At 45.0% G+C, this 15,798-nt stretch overlaps 2 protein-coding genes across 3 annotated transcripts in view; one reads left to right on the top strand and one right to left on the bottom strand.

Moving 5' to 3' along the window:
• Positions 1-15,798, bottom strand: part of SLC25A30 (solute carrier family 25 member 30) — a 91,823-nt gene that overhangs the window by 27,077 nt on the left and 48,948 nt on the right. Inside the window, exon 1 of one of the 2 annotated variants that reach the window (XM_029210069.1) lies at positions 135-193. The exons of the other annotated variant lie outside the window; for it this stretch is intronic. The gene's annotated coding sequence lies outside the window, so the exon portion shown is untranslated. Of the gene's footprint in view, positions 1-134; positions 194-15,798 lie in introns of those variants that run through there. 2 annotated transcript variants of the gene reach the window in all.
• Positions 8,144-8,932, top strand: LOC114888141 (eukaryotic translation initiation factor 4E-like). The gene is made up of 2 exons (XM_029210071.1): positions 8,144-8,292; positions 8,516-8,932. The coding sequence occupies exons 1-2, from the start codon at positions 8,149-8,151 to the stop codon at positions 8,930-8,932; spliced, it is 561 nt and encodes a 186-aa protein (XP_029065904.1). The 5' UTR covers positions 8,144-8,148.

The following is a 15,798-nucleotide window of genomic DNA, read 5'->3' as shown; positions in this document are numbered from 1 at the left end:
CCGCGTTGGGGCCGGGAGTTCCGCGCCAGTGGTTCTGGACACCGGGGGGCAAGGGAGGGCGGGCCGGAGTAGGGGCGATCCGGAGCAGGCGCGGAGCGGCCAGCGCGGCCCCAGCCGGGAAGTCAGACACTTACCGGGTGGCGGCTGCCCTGCACCTCCTACTCCCCAGGCGCAGCAGCAGCCGGCTCCAGCGGCCGCACGGGAACTGGAGGAAAGGCTAGGGAGCGGCGGGGGCGGCCCAAGAGCCCGCGCGCAGCCCCGCCCCGCCCTGCGCGGCCCCGCCCGCAGCCTTGGCTCCCATTGGCCGCTCCCGGCACAGGCCACGCCCAGGTCGCGCGCCCGGCAGCCGGCGGAGAGGGGCCGCAGAGGGAGTGGCCTGCGGGACTCCGGCTCGCCGCTGGCGGGGGTAGGAGCTGCCCGGACTCGGTGACGCCTCCGACGGCCTCGAGGTCAACTCTGTGGTGAAAGGGAAACTTAAGAGCCACGGAAGAGCCTTCTCAGGGTGCTGATTCTTTTTGTTCACGTGAACCTTTGAAGTCAGAAGGAAGTAAACTTGCACTCCTTTTTTTAAAAAAACCAGCTTTTTAGTGTGAAAATTTATAAACCGACTGAAGACTTGAACAGTATACCCTGCACTAAATTAAATGCTAACATTTCACAGTATTTGCGTTCTCTCTCAGTGTATAGTTTTTTTTTTACCCCGAACCATTGGAAAGTTGCAAACAACACTGCTTCACCCCCAAAATACCTCGGCATTAGAACATGCAAGAAATTAAATACCATTTCAGTCAAATCCAATATACTGTCCATATTTAAATTTCCTTTGTTGTCCCTAAAGGTCTCACACACACTTTTTTTTTGCAGTTCGAGATCTACCCAGGATTCGTTGCACTTGATTTCATGCCTCTCTGTACAAACTCCTTTAGTCTACTACCCTAGTACTAGTACTCTCACTTTAAAAAGAATCGTTTGTTAACGCAAGTTCGTGGGCGGAGGCACAGCGAGGCCAAACAAACTGAAACATCAGAGTTTGGAGCAGAGAAAAGCTTATTGCAAGGAGACAGGCGGCTCACGCCCTAAAAGCAACGAACTCCCCAAAAGGGTTTCAGCAAAGCACTTTTAAAAGCCAGGTGAGGGAGGGGGCGTCGCTGGGAATGTGATTAACTTGTGCACAGTCTCTGACTGGCTGACGGTGAGGTAGCAGGGTGGTGTCACAGGGGTCAACAGTATCTGTCCTCAGGCTCCAGGAGGCCTGGGGCTAGTTGCTCACAGGGGTTGTCAAGTAATTAACATCTTCCATTTGTTGGGGGGCGGGGGCGGGAGGGGGTGTTCACTTCTGCAAACAACTCAGGAAGTGTGCATCAAATACTATTATCTAGGTTCTTCAGAGAGGAGCCAGGACAGAGGAGATGGGGGAAGGCCTGTCCCTGGAAGGCCCCATGGGGTCCTGCTCTGTTACACTTTCATTACTTTGACATATTTGAAAAGTCCAGGCCAATTGTAGACTATATCAGTGTGGGTTTATTGAACTGTTTCTTCATGGTTAGATTCAAGTCAAACTCTTTAGTAAGAAAAGTCGGAGGTGATGCTCTGTACTTCCATCAGCAGGCACGGTATCCTTTTGGCCTATTATCCGTGATGTCAAGCTTGATCACTTGATCAAGGGTGGTCTGGTAGTTCTCTCCACAAAGATCGTCTCTCCCTCTGCAACAGGTATCTGCAATGCTAGGCTGAAACCAGATGAGTATTTTCACCCAATAGGGGTAGCAAACACTTAGTGCAAACGTTATAAAATGGAGATTTTCTAATTCTATCATTCCTTCTCCATTTATTAGCTGGCATTCCTTTCTAAAGAAGAGGACTCCCGCCCCCCACTTTCTCCTTTTCTTTTTTGTTTCTCCTCCCCTTCACAATTCCCCTCCCCCACCTTCTTCTGAATAACTGTGAACTCTGGCATTCTTTTAAAATTCAATTTAATTAAATTACTGTAATCAAATACCATTATTATTTGTGGTGCTCAAATTGCCCTTTTGTGAGCTGTGGAAGCCCCCTACCCGCCTCCTTTTTCCTTACATATATCCTATCAGTCTTTGAACATTACCTTGCTTTCTGACCCAGGACCTCCCAAGCTCTCCTTGCATCTTCTCTGCCTTATGCAGAGAAACCTTAGTTCCTTTTAGTAGGAAATGGTACTTGGAAAACTAAATCTGAGTGTTTGCTACTGGGATGTCATTTCTTCTAGGCCCTTTCAGTGGACCAAGTGTATATGTATTCATATAGATATAAAACAGTAAACAGGGCTTCCCTGGTGGCGCAGTGGTTGAGAGTCCGCCTGCCAATGCAGGGGATGTGGGTTCGTGCCCCGGTCCGGGAAGATCCCACATGCCGCGGAGCGGCTGGGCCCGTGAGCCATGGCCGCTGAGCCTGCGCGTCCGGAGCCTGTGCTGCGCAACGGGAGAGGCCACAACAGTGAGAGGCCCGCGTACCGCAAAAAAAAAAAAGAAAGAAAAAAGAAAAAGAAAACAGTAAACAGTATAGTCTTTACCCAAATATATTTTAAAATCATGAGTTCATACTGATAACCCCAATTAAAACTTCAACACCGCGAGGTTCATTCTAGTCTTCCTCTTTCCATATTTATATCTTTTTTCTACCACAAAGTAACCCTGGTTACTAACAAAAAGATATGAAATATGATGTCAAAAACAGTAAACATGGCAGGGGTAAAAATGCAGGAAAATGCTGGTTCCCATCAGCATCAATATATTTACTCATTTATTCTATCCTACGATATACACAAAAGAGCTGAGACTTCAGTACTAATACCAGCAGCAAAACTTTTAAGTTCAGGATTTCTTTGCAGTTCTCTTTATCTTTATAAATACGGCCCTTCTCAACGATGTGCAATATATGTGATATATTGTTAGGTTTGTTATTTTTATTTGCATAATTTTAGTTTGCTTTTTTCATCTTTCTTATCTAGTTTTTTTTTTTTTTTTTTTGCGGTACGCGGGCCTCTCCCTGTTGTGGCCTCTCCCGTTGTGGAGCACAGGCTCCGGACACGCAGGCTCAGCGGCCATGGCTCACGGGCCCAGCCGCTCCGTGGCATGTGGGATCTTCCCAGACTGGGGCACGAACCCGTGTCCCCTGCATCGGCAGGTGGACTCAACCACTGCCCCACCAGGGAAGCCCCTAGTTTTATTTTTTGAATGTATAAAGCATTCACCTGGTTCAAAATCAAATCTTACAAATGTTTTATTCAGAGGAAGCTCTCCCTTCCTGTTTCCTGCACCCTGTTCCCACTCACCTCCTATCACTAACCATTGTCATTAGTTTCTAGTTTATTCTCCCATTCCCCCCCCAAAATTAAGAATATTTATTTATTTGTTTGGTATCTATTGCTGTATAATTATGCTTTGCAGCTTAAAACAACAAACATTTATTACCTCACAGTTTCTGTGCATCAGAAATCCAAGAAGAGACTTCCTTGGTGGCACAGTGGTTAAGAATCCACCTGTCAATGCAGGGTACACGGGTTCGAGCCCTGGTCCGGGAAGATCCCACATGCCGCAGAGCAACTAAGCCCATGCGCCACAGCTACTGAGCCTGCACTCTAGAGCCCGGGAGCCACAACTACTGAGCCCACGTGCCACAACTACTGAAGCCCATGCACCTAGAGCCTGTGCTCTGCAATAAGATAAGCCACCACAGCGAGAAGCCTGCGCAACGCAACGAAGAGTAGCCCCTGCTCACCGCAACTAGAGAAAGACCCCGTTCATCAACGAAGACCCAACACAGCCAAAAATAAATAAATAAATAAAATTTTTAAGAAAAAGAAAATAACGAAATTCAAGAGGGCTTAGGTAGCTACCTCTGGCTCCAGGTCTCTTCCAAGAATGCAATGAAGATGGCACTTGGGGCTACAATCCTCTCAAGTCTGGATTGGGGGAGGATCTGCCTCCAAACTCACTCAACCTGGCTGTTAGTTGGCCTCAGAAGATCCTCTTTCAAGCTACCTTGACTGTTGGCAGATCTCAGGTCACTGCTGGCTGTCAGCCAGTGAATTAGTTTCTTGGGGCTGCCTTAATAAATTACCACAAACAGGATGGTTTAAAAAAAATGGGGGGTTCTTTGTTATACAGCAGAAACTAACACAACACCGTAAAGCAATTATACTCCAATAAAGATGTTAAAAAAAATGGGGGGTTTATTCTCTCACAGTTCTGAAGGCTAGAAGTTCAAAATCAAGATGTCAGCAGGGAAGAATCCTTTCTTGCCTCTCTCCAGGCTTCCAGCAGTTACCAGCTATCCTTGGTGTTCTTGGCTTGTAACTGCATAACTTTTGTCTCTGCCTCTGCCTTTACATCACATTGTGTGTGTGTCTCTGTGTGTCTGTGTCCAAATTTCCTGCTGCTAAGGACACCAGTCATTGTACTTGGGTCCACCCTAATCCAGTATGACCTTGGCTTAACTTGATTGCAGTAGCAAAGACCCTGTTTCCAAATAAGGTCACTTCACAGATACCAGGTGGATTAGGACTTCAGTATGTCTTTCTGGGAGACACAATTCAACCCACAACCACCGAAAATATCAGTTTCTTGCATCGTGGTTTCTCAGTAAAACTACTCACAACATGGCAGCTTGCTTGCACTACAGAGAAAAAGGAAAAAAGAGAGAGAGATTCCAGCATGGAAGGCGCGGTCTTTTTGTAACATTATTTAACAGTGACATCCCACTACTTCTGCTATATTTTACTTGCTTTTCTAGAGTCAGTAAGTCCAGCCCACACTCAAGGGGAAAGGATTACACAATAGGCAATGATCAGGGGGGCCATCTCAGAGCCTGCCTGCCACGATTTATATATTTTATTTTACTTCCCCTTTTTTCTTCCATGAAAGGTAGTACATTTTATTCTTCCTTGCTATTTTCGCTGTTTAACAATAGATAATGTATCCTGGAAATCACTCTGGAGTATAACTGAGCAGGACCCTATGGGGCCTTCCCAGGACAGACCCCTCCCCCATCTTCTGCTTTAGCTCCTCCCTGAAGCACCTAGATAACAGTTATCTGATGCACATTTCCTGAGTTGTTTTACAGATGCTAAAACCCCTACCAAATAGAAGACTTTAACTACATGATGACCATGAGCACACAGCCCCCAGACATACTGGCGCCTAAGGATGGATCCTGTTGACCCCTGTGACACCGCCCTCACCATCAACCAATCAGAATTGTGCACAAGAGCTTCCCTGGTGGCACAGTGGTTAAGAATCTGCCTGCCAATGCAGGGAACACGGGTTTGAGCCCTGGTCCAGGAAGATCCTACATGCCGCGGAGCAACTAAGCCCGTGCGCCACAACTACTGAGCCTGCGCTCTAGAGCCTGCGCTCTAGAGCCTGTGCTCCGCAACAAGAGAAGCCACCAGAATGAGAAGCCCGTGCACCACGAAGGCTTCGAAGAGTAGCCCCCGCTCTCCACAATTAGAGAAAGCCTGCGCACAGCAACGAAGACCCAATGCAGCCAAAAATAAATAAGTTAAAAAAAAAAAAAAAGAATTGTGCACGAACTGATCACACACCCTGTGACACCACCCCCGCCCACCTTGCCTTTAAAAATGCTTTCCCGGGAATTCCCTAGCGGTCCAGTGGTTAGGACTCCGTGCTCTCACTGCCGAGGGCCCAGGTTCAGTCCCTGGTTGGGGAACTAAGATCTCACAAGCAGTGTGGTTCGGCCAAAAAATAAATAAATAATAAATAAATAAACAAAAATGTTTTCCTGAAACCCACCGGGGCGCTCGGGTGTTTTGAGCACTAGCTGCCCTGGACTCCTTGCTTGGCACCTGCAATAAATGTTGCAATTTCCTTCACCACAACCCTGTGTCAGTAGATTGGCTTTACTGCAAGCAGGTGACCCAAGTTTGACTCGGAAACAAAAGCAGTGCCCAGTACTACATTCATTATTTTGTAATAAACTATAAGGGAAAAGAATCTGAAAAAGTATGTATATGTATAACTGAATCACTGTGCTGTACACCTGAAACTAACATGACATTGTAAATAAACTGTGCTCCAATTAAAAAAAAAAAAAAAAAGACAGTTCCCAGAGGCCTTTCTCATCCTTCATTACTACAGCATAGTTCTCCCTCATGTGGATGGACCCAGGTTATTTAACAGTTAGCTTCTTGTAGTGTGATAGGCAGAATTCTAAGACGGCCCCTAAAATTCTTGGCCTCTGATGTGCCTTCTCCTAGTTATTCAATCAAACACTAATCTAGGTAAGTCTGTGAAAGGATTTTGCATGTATATTAAAGTCCCAGCGACTTCCCCGGTGGCACAGTGGTTAAGACTCCATGCTCCCAATGCAAGGGACCCGGGTTCGATCCCTACTCAGGGAACTAGATCCCGCATGCATGCCACAACTAAGGAGCCTGCCTGCCACAACTAAGACCCGGTGCAACCAAATAAATAAATTTTAAAAAATAAAAATAAAGTCCCAAGTCAGTTGCCCCTATGATAGGGAGATTATTTAGTGGGCCTGACCTAGTCATATGAGCCCTTTAAAAGCAGAGAATTTTCTCTAGCTGGTCAAAGAAGGAAAGTCAGAGCTTCAAATCACAAGAAGGATTTGACACACCGGCTTGACAATGAGGCTTCACACGGCAAGGAATGAGGGTGCCTCTAGGAGCTGAGAGCGTCCCGAGCTGACACCCCACGAGGAGCAGCATCCTCAGTCCTGCCACCACGAGAAACTACATTCTACCAGCAATAAGGATGACTCTGAAGCAGGTTCATCCTGCTGAGTTCTCTAGATGAGAACTAAACCAAGCCGGCACCTTGATTTCAGCCTTGTGATACCCTGAGTGGAGAACCCAGCCACACCACGCCACACTTCTGATCGACTACCAAATGGGTGTCACTTGAAGCTAAACTTGTGGTTTTATATTATGCAGCGATAGAAAACGAATAAATGTGGCATAGAGTTGGTTTGCAATCTTTTGCTATGACAAATAGTGAGATAATGAAGAAACTTTTGCATATATTGCGTTCATTGGAGGAGGTATAGCTTCAGGGTAAATTCCCAGAAGTGGGATTGTTGGGTCAAAAAGCAAACGCGGGCTTCCCTGGTGGCGCAGTGGTTGGGAGTCCGCCTGCCGATGCAGGGGACACGGGTTCGTGCCCCGATCCGGGAAAATTCCACATGCCGCGGAGCGGCTGGGCCCGTGAGCCATGGCTGCTGAGCCTGTGCTCCGCAACGGGAGAGGCCACAACAGTGAGAGGCCCGCGTACCGCAAAAAAAAAAAAAAAAAAAGCAAATGCATGTGTACAAAACCTGCATTTATTGATGCAAAGCGCTCCTCCAGGAATCTTTATATTCAATGGTTCATTCAAGCCAAAAAAAGTGTTATTTCCATCTTATAAATGAGGAAATTGAGGTTTCAGGAGGTAACTGGTCTATACCAGAGCCAGAGACCAAAGCCCCCTCTCTCTCATTCCCTTTTCCAGTTTCTGTAGCTCAGGCTCCAGGCTGGGCTTAAACAACCCCAATTTCCGCTCTCCAACTTGAGCTCTAAGTGAGACCCTGGAGTTTTGTCAACTCACTGTTTTGATGTCAGTACAGTTTAGACCTGTTTGAGGTTTCACGTGAATCCTGCCGTAAAAACAAATGTACGCGTGCATTGAGATTGCAATGTGCACACTGTTTTTTGTAGTTGTGGCATCTTGTTGACATCGAATATGACTTTGATAATAAATACCAGTTCCTGAAAAAAACAAAACGAACAAACAAACAAAAAACCAAATGTAATCCCCAGGCTGTGGAGAAAGTCATTGGAATGCTTTCCTTTCTAGGGCAGGGAAATAAGAACATGACTTTTTCTACCCCAGCTCTCACCTCACCAAGTCCTTTCCAGACTCATGACTGTGTGACACACCCTTTCCTATAGATTCTTTAGACACCCAAACTCCACTATTTTCCCGTGCCCCACCAGCCTCTGCTAGTAGGCATATCATCCTTAGTAATACACAGATAATATCCAGTAATTTATATTTAGTATGAAGATCCCTTTCAAGAATAAAGATCCGTCTGTAATACAAACTAAATTTTTAAAAATCTTGGAGTCCCTGGGTTGTGCGATCAGATCGATCTAAGATGGCGACTGTGGAACCGGAAACCACCCCTACTCCTAATCCCCCACCTACAGAAGAAGAGAAAACAGAATCTAATCAGGAGGTTGCAAACACAGAACACTATATTAAACATCCTTTACAGAACAGATGGGCACTCTGGTTTTTTTAAAAATGATAAAAGCAGGGCTTCCCTGGTGGCGCAGTGGTTGAGAGTCCGCCTGCCGATGCAGGGGACGCGGGTTCGTGCCCCGGTCCGGGAGGATCCCACATGCAGCGGAGCGTCTGGGCCCGTGAGCCATGGCCGCTGAGCCTGCGCGTCCGGAGCCTGTGCTCCGCAACGGGAGGGGCCGCGGCGGTGAGACGCCCGTGTACCACAAAAAAAATAATAAAATAAAAATAAAAGCAAAAGTTGGCAAGCAAACCTTCGGCTGATCTCTAAGTTTGATACTGTTGAAGACTTTTGGGCTCTGTACAACCATATCCAGTTGTCTAGTAATTTAATGCCTGGCTGTGACTACTCACTTTTTAAGGATGGTATTGTGCCTATGTGGGAAGATGAGAAAAACAAACGAGGAGGACGATGGCTAATTACATTGAACAAACAGCAGAGACGAAGTGACCTCCATCGCTTTTGGCTAGAGACACTGCTGTGTCTTATTGGAGAGTCTTTTGATGACTACAGTGATGACGTATGTGGAGCTGTGGTTAATGTTAGAGCTAAAGGTGATAAAATAGCAATATGGACTAATGAATGTGAAAACAGAGAAGCAGTTACACATATAGGGAGGGTAGACAAGGAAAGGTGAGGACTTCCTCCAAGTATAGTGATTGTTTACCAGTCCCACGCAGACACAGCTACTAAGAGCGGCTCCACCACTAAAACTAGGTTTGTTGTTTAAGAAGACAACTCCTGAGTATTCTCATAGGAGACTGCGTCAAGCAATCGAGATTTGGGAGCTGAACCAAAGCCTCTTCAAATGCAGAGTGGACTGCATTTAAATTTGATTTCCATCTAAATGTTGCTAAGATATAAGAGACGTCTCATTCGCCTTTGTCTTGTACTTCTGTGTTCATATTTTTTTTTTTAAATTTTGGCTAGAGTGTCCGCTATCCCAATCAAAGAATTACAGTACACATCGTCCCCAGAATCCATAAATGTGTTCCTGGCCCACTCTGTAATAGCTTAAAGGAATTACCGATTTACAAAGACATTTGACCCATCTGCAATATTAAAGAATTTGCATTTCTATACCTTACGAGAGAACGATTCTGTTTATGCTCCATTGTATGCAGGAGCATATGTTGCTGGTTTGAAAGAGTATGATGCATACAGTTTTCTAACAATTTTCTTTGTTTCTTTTTACAGCATTGTCTGTGCTGTACTCTTGCCGATGGCTGCTAGATTTTAATTTATTTGTTTCCCTACTTGATAACATTAGTGATTCTGATTTCAGTTTTTCATTTGTTTTGCTTTTTTTTTCCTCATGTAACATTGGTGAAGGATCCAGGAATACGACACAAAGGTGGAATAAACATTAATTTTGTGCATTCTTTGGTAATTTCTTTTTTTTTGTAACTACAAAGCTTTGCTACAAATTTATGCATTTCATTCAAATCAGTGATCTATGTTTGTGTGATTTCCTAAACATAATTGTGGATTATAAAAAATGTAACATCATAATTACATTCCTAATTAGAATTAGTATGTCTGTTTTCGTATCTTTATGCTGTATTTTAACACTTTGTTATACTTAGGTTATTTTGCTTTGGTTAAAAAATGGCTCAAGGGCTTCCCTGGTGGCGCGGTGGTTGGGAGTCCACCTGCAGATGCAGGGGATGTGGGTTCGTGCCCCAGTCCGGGAGGATCCCACATGCCGCGGAGTGGCTGGGCCCGTGAGCCATGGCTGCTGAGCCTGTGCTCCGCAACGGGAGAGGCCACAACAGTGAGAGGCCCGCGTACCGCAAAAAAAAAAAAAAATGGCTCAAGTAGAAAAGCGGCCCCATTCATATTAAGACAGTGTACAAAACTATAAATAAAATGTGTACAGTGAATTGTCTTTTAGACAAAAAAAAAAAAAATCTTGGAGTCCCTATAAAATGGATGGTGGTACTTTCAGCATCTATCAAGAAAATTCACACCGAACTTGAGGACCCTCTGAACAACCTTGGGTTCCCCCAAGGGTCCTGATCCACGGGTTGGAAATCACTGCTCTAGGGAATAGTAACATGGTTACATCATCATAACCAGTTTTGAAACAACAAGAATAACAAAAAAGAAATGGTAAGTCAAGAAACAAATCTACTAACTACTCAGTGCCAGTCCCTGCTAAACACAGCTAATTTCTCACCTATTCTTTGCTCTCACCTTTGCCCCGCAACAGCCCTTCGTATGTGCTGACTACAGTCAAGACACCCAGATGGCAATATGGAAATGAAGACCTAAATTCTACTCAATCTTGGCCAAACTGCATTAGCTCTCCGACCTTGATTAATTAATTTCTCTAAGTCCTCAGTTGCAAAATGCAAACAATACCTCCCTTACAGAATGTTAAATGAGGTGATGTGTGCAAAAACACACTCTGTAAAATGTAGGTGCTGTGGAAATATCTTCTAAATTCATCTGGCTATGTCACTCATGAGCTTAAAATTCTTCCTTGTCTTCCCAGTGTCCTCAGAATCAAGGATAAGCCCTTAGCCTGGCAGAGAAGCCCCTCCCCGTGTGGTTTTTAGAGCTTCCAGTCACAGGAGTCAGTTTCCCATCCTCCCCTGTTCATCTGCCTCTCAACCCCGCGTTCTAAAGTCTGGCCATCTCAAGGAGCTGGACTCTTCACCGTATTTCCATTTCGGCCCTTCATTAGCACATTGTGTATGCCACTGTTTAGAAGAGTAAGGTCCTCAAACAAGTCACAGTCTATAAGTTGGGCTATGCCAGGCCTCATGAGGAGGCAGCAAGAACCATTCCTCACCCACATCTTGGTTTTCATCATCTCGGTAGTTACATTTGTACTGTGATGAAGAACAAATGACTTGGAATCAGCTAGAATTTAATAAGTGTGTATGCAACTAACTTAAACTACAGGAATGATATTGATAGATTGTAATATGGCCCTACATTTGTCAGGAAGGAGTCTCTTGAGTTTTTCTGGATGCAGAATGAAAGGCCTGAATCAGACCACTTTTAGGGTAGCCTTCAGTGATCAGTGGCGGGGAGAACATTGTATCTGAGACATCTGGTCACCTTCCCCTGCTCTTGGCAAAGTGGAGCAGTAATGAGCGATAGCTACTCCTAACAAGAACAGCTGGATAGGCAGTGTTCCCAGCCGGTATGCTCGGGGAATGAGCCAGTGAAATTCTTTATCCTCACCTCTTACAGCAGTGGATACCAACCAGATTTGCCCCCCAGAGGACATTTGGCAATGTCTGGAGACATTTTTTTTTTTTTTTGGTTGCGTTGGTTCTTCGTTGCTGTCCACGGGCTTTCTTTAGTTGTGGCGAGAGGGCTTCCCATTGCGGTGGCTTCTCTTGTTGTGGAGCACAGGCTCTAGGGCCTGTGGGCTTCAGTAGTTGTGGCTTGCAGGCTCTAGAGCGCAGGCTCAGTAGTTGTGGTGCACGGGCTTCAGTAGTTGTGGCTCGCAGGGTGTAGAGCGCAGGCTCAGTAGTTGTGGCACACGGGCTTAGTTGCTCTGTGGCACGTGGGATCTTCCCGGACCAGGGATTGAACCCGTGTCCCCTGCATTGGCAGGCGGATTCTTAACCACTGCACCACCAGGGAAGTCCCTGGAGACATTTTTGGTTGTCACAACTGAGTGATGGCTACTAGCATCTTTTGGGTAGGGACGAGACATGCTGCTAAACATCCTACAATGCCCAGGAAAGGCCTCCACAACAAAGAACTATCAAAACAGCAATAGGGCTGAGGTTTGACAAATCCTGTTTTGTAGGAATGTTGCTTTTGGCGTATGTTTTTCTTGGTTACAGGTGCTCTTTTGAGAGCACATCTTTTGCATAAGTCTGTGAGTGTTCATTTGTATAAAATAGTTGCAGCTCCCTGAACATGCCATTGCTCCCTTTCACCTCTGGAACCTTGCACACGCTAAGTTGCACCTGCTAAGTTCTTTCTCTTGCTAATTTCTTCGCATCCTTCAGGCTTCAGTTTGGACATCATCTCCTCCAGGAAGTCTCTCCTGATTCCTAAAATCTAGGCATAGTAGGTGCCCCATGCACACCCATCCTGCAATCAGAACAGTCACGGCACTTCAGTAGAATTAACGTTTTCTTTGTCAGTCTCCCCGCCAGACAGTAAGCTCCTCGGGGTGGGGATGCAGTCTCGCTCACTACTGTATTCCTAGTACCCAGTACAGCACCTGATGTGGTAGGCAGTCAATTAATATACACACATTTGAAGAGTCTACATAATCTGGGATCTGGCAGAGAGATGAAAGGCTTTTCAAAATGGTCCACCCCGTCTTCCTCTCATTGATATCAGTTGTGTGTTTTGTTTGATCAAAGCTTCCCTAGTTGTGCTTCAGTAGAGAAAATGGAAGAATAGTGCAGAGAATCTCACATGAATTCTGGTGAGCTGTACTTGGAGATCTCATTTATCTACCTTTACGCTACTCTCTGCATTGTTTTCCTTTTTAGTATCCTTTTAGTAGCCTTTTAATTTTTATGCCCAGGAGCTGGCAAACTATGGTCTATGGGCCAAATACGGACAGTTGCCTGTTTTTGTATAGCCATAGAAATGGTTGTTACATTTTTTTTTTTTTTTTTGCCAGACCGCACATGGCACGTGGGATCTCAGTTCCCGGAACAGGGATCGAACCCGTGACCCCAGCCATGGAAGCACAGAGTCCTAACCACTGGACCGCCAGGGAATACCCAATAGTTACATTTTGAATAGCTATGTAAGTACCTACAGAATATCCTCAATTTTGCCTCCTGGACTAAAGAGCAAAATATTTACAATCTGGTCCTCTACAGAAGAAGCGTGCTGACCACTGCTCTATCCTTTAGCATATTTGCGTTTAAATATTCCATTCTGGTCTCAGCTGTGCTTTGGCTATTGTGTCATCAGCCTGTTGGGGCTCATTTGGTAAAGGGGGAAGAGCACAGCCTTGTGACAGCTGATGGTAGCAGAACCGACTATCATGAGACCCTCACAAAGACCCCTGGCACCTGACAGGACAGATTTGTACCATGATTCTCTTAATACAATCAATGCAGTTTACACACTTAACCAAATTCTCTTGCACCTTCACTTTAAAATCATAAATATAAAATCAATTACACACTTCAAATTGAAATCACAAGGTATTCTGTCAGATTCTCTAGAGTATAGTTTCTATTTTTATTACAGACACTGCACATAAATAACAGACACGTAAGGGTTGTGTTACACTTCAAGGTTAGTACTAAAAATATTAGTACTATGGGCTTGATTTAGCTCACCATTGCTATATTTAATTCTAAACCTTCTCGGGGTTATATAATCATATAATAATGTACCCAACTAATAGCAGATTTACTAGCTCAGGTCAGCTGAGTAACTAGATAATGAAAAAAAACAGGACATCAATAAGATTATCTTGAAGTGTTGTGAGATACACTCCAGTTATGTGTTCCCTTTTTACAGAGGAGCTGTATCTGATACGTAGCAGGGACCCCAAGTCTAAGCCTTTCATTTTGGAATTTTGTTTCTCTATCTTCATCTCTGGTCATTTTCCCTCAGCAAACCCAATTTGTTTGTTTTAGAGCCTGATTTAGGTGGAGAGAGAGAGAGAAGCAAGTCACATTTAAAGGATTGAGAATACTAACAATTTCAACCTTCTCAACAGCAATACTGGAAGCTAGAAAACAACGAAGCAATGCCTTAAATGTGAGGGAAAATTATTGCCGAACTGTAACACCATATCTAACCAAAAAAATTTAAAAGCTACAGACGTGCAAGGTCTCAAAGAATTAGCCTCTCCTGTATGTGTCCTCAGAAAAGCTAATAAAGGATATATTTCCTCAAAACTAAGGAATAAACTTTTTTTAAAGGTTTACATGGGAAATAGGAGCTCCAACACAGGAGGGTGGGGAAAGGACTTCCTAAGATGACGGTGAAAATCAACCTCAGGACAACAGCAACCAGCCTAGATCAGAGCAGGGATACAAAGAGATCCTGGAAATATATTGCAGAGAAAAACTGAGACTGATAAATCACCTGATGTTTGTGAAAGTAGTGATAGGGGGCTTTAACTACAAAGAGAGAGTTTGGGGATGAATTTGAAATAGGCACCCAGAAAAGTAAGCCCAATTATTATTATTTTTTGCTGTGCTCGGGCTTTCTCTAGTTGCGGCGAGCGGGAGCTACTCTTCATTGTGGTGCGTGGGCTTCTCATTGTGGTGGCTTCTCTTGTTGCGGAGCACGGGCTCTAAGCACGGAGGCTTCAGTAGTTGTGGCACTCAGGCTTAGTTGCTCCGCGGCATGTGGGATCTTCCCGGACCAGGGCTCGAACCCGTGTCCCCTGAATTGGCAGGCAGATTCTTAACCACTGTGCCACCAGGGAAGTCCCTGAAAACCTTTTAAATGATGACAATTTTTAATTCCAGGGAAAACCAGAGGTCATAAAAAGAGGAAACATAATCATGGTATACTACATGGCTCAGCTATGAATAACATTTACAAAGTCAGAGTAATTAAAACACTACATATTGGGAATTCCCTTGTGGTCCAGTGGCTAGGACTCCATGCTTCCACTGCAGGGGGCAGGGGTTCGATCCCTAGTCTGGGAACTAAGATCCTGCAAGCCGTGAGGCACTGCTAAAGAAAAATGTTCATAAAAAAAAAACAAACTATATATTGGTTTAACCAAAACTGGTGATATAATTGTAATTAGAGGATAGTGAAGAGCTCTGTGTGTCTGTGTGAGTAGGTGTGACAGTGAGTGTGGATGGGCGTAAATCTTTGTCTTCAGAAGAAGGAAGTCTATAGATATCAAAGGAGAAAAATCAGGAAATGGCAGATAAATCAGCTTATTAGAAATCAAGGAGGTAAATGCCAGAAGAAACAGCTGAGGGCTTCCCTGGTGGCACAGTGGTTAAGAATCCGCCTGTCAATGCAGGGGACACGGGTTCGTGCCCTGGTCCGGGAAGATCCCACATGCCGCAAAGCAATTAAGCCCGTGTGCCACAACTAGTGTGCCTGCGCTCTAGCCCGCGAGCCACAACTACTGAGCCCACGTGCCACAACTACTGAAGCTCACGTGCCTAGAGCCCATGCTCTACAACAAGAGAAGCCACCGCAATGAGAAGCCCGTGCACCGCAACAAAGAGTAGCCCCCACTCAACGCAACTAGAGAAAGCCCACGCGCAGCAAGAAAGACCCAACGCAGCCAAAAATTAATTTTTTAAAAAGAGAAAGAAAAGAGCATGGGGAAGGCCCACCTGCTCTTTACTGCCTCTGGTCACAATCCATAGGCAAGAATTAGTCCCAAAGCCCTACTAAAATACCAAGATGCTGGGAAGTGTGCTTTAATTGTATATCTAGGAAAAGAAAATGGATTTTGGTGAATATCTGGTGAATCTCTTCCCAATTTGGCAGAATGTACTTCCAGGAGGGAAGGTATATGATAATAGCTAGCCTCTCATGTCCACTCTTGCCTCCCTCATCCATCTCCACAGAGCACAG

Source organism: Monodon monoceros, unplaced genomic scaffold (genome assembly GCF_005190385.1).
Source record: "Monodon monoceros isolate NGI ecotype Baffin Bay Population unplaced genomic scaffold, NGI_Narwhal_1 Super_Scaffold_8, whole genome shotgun sequence".
Taxonomy (NCBI): Eukaryota; Metazoa; Chordata; class Mammalia; order Artiodactyla; family Monodontidae; genus Monodon; species Monodon monoceros.
This window is presented reverse-complemented; position numbering and strand designations above follow the sequence as displayed.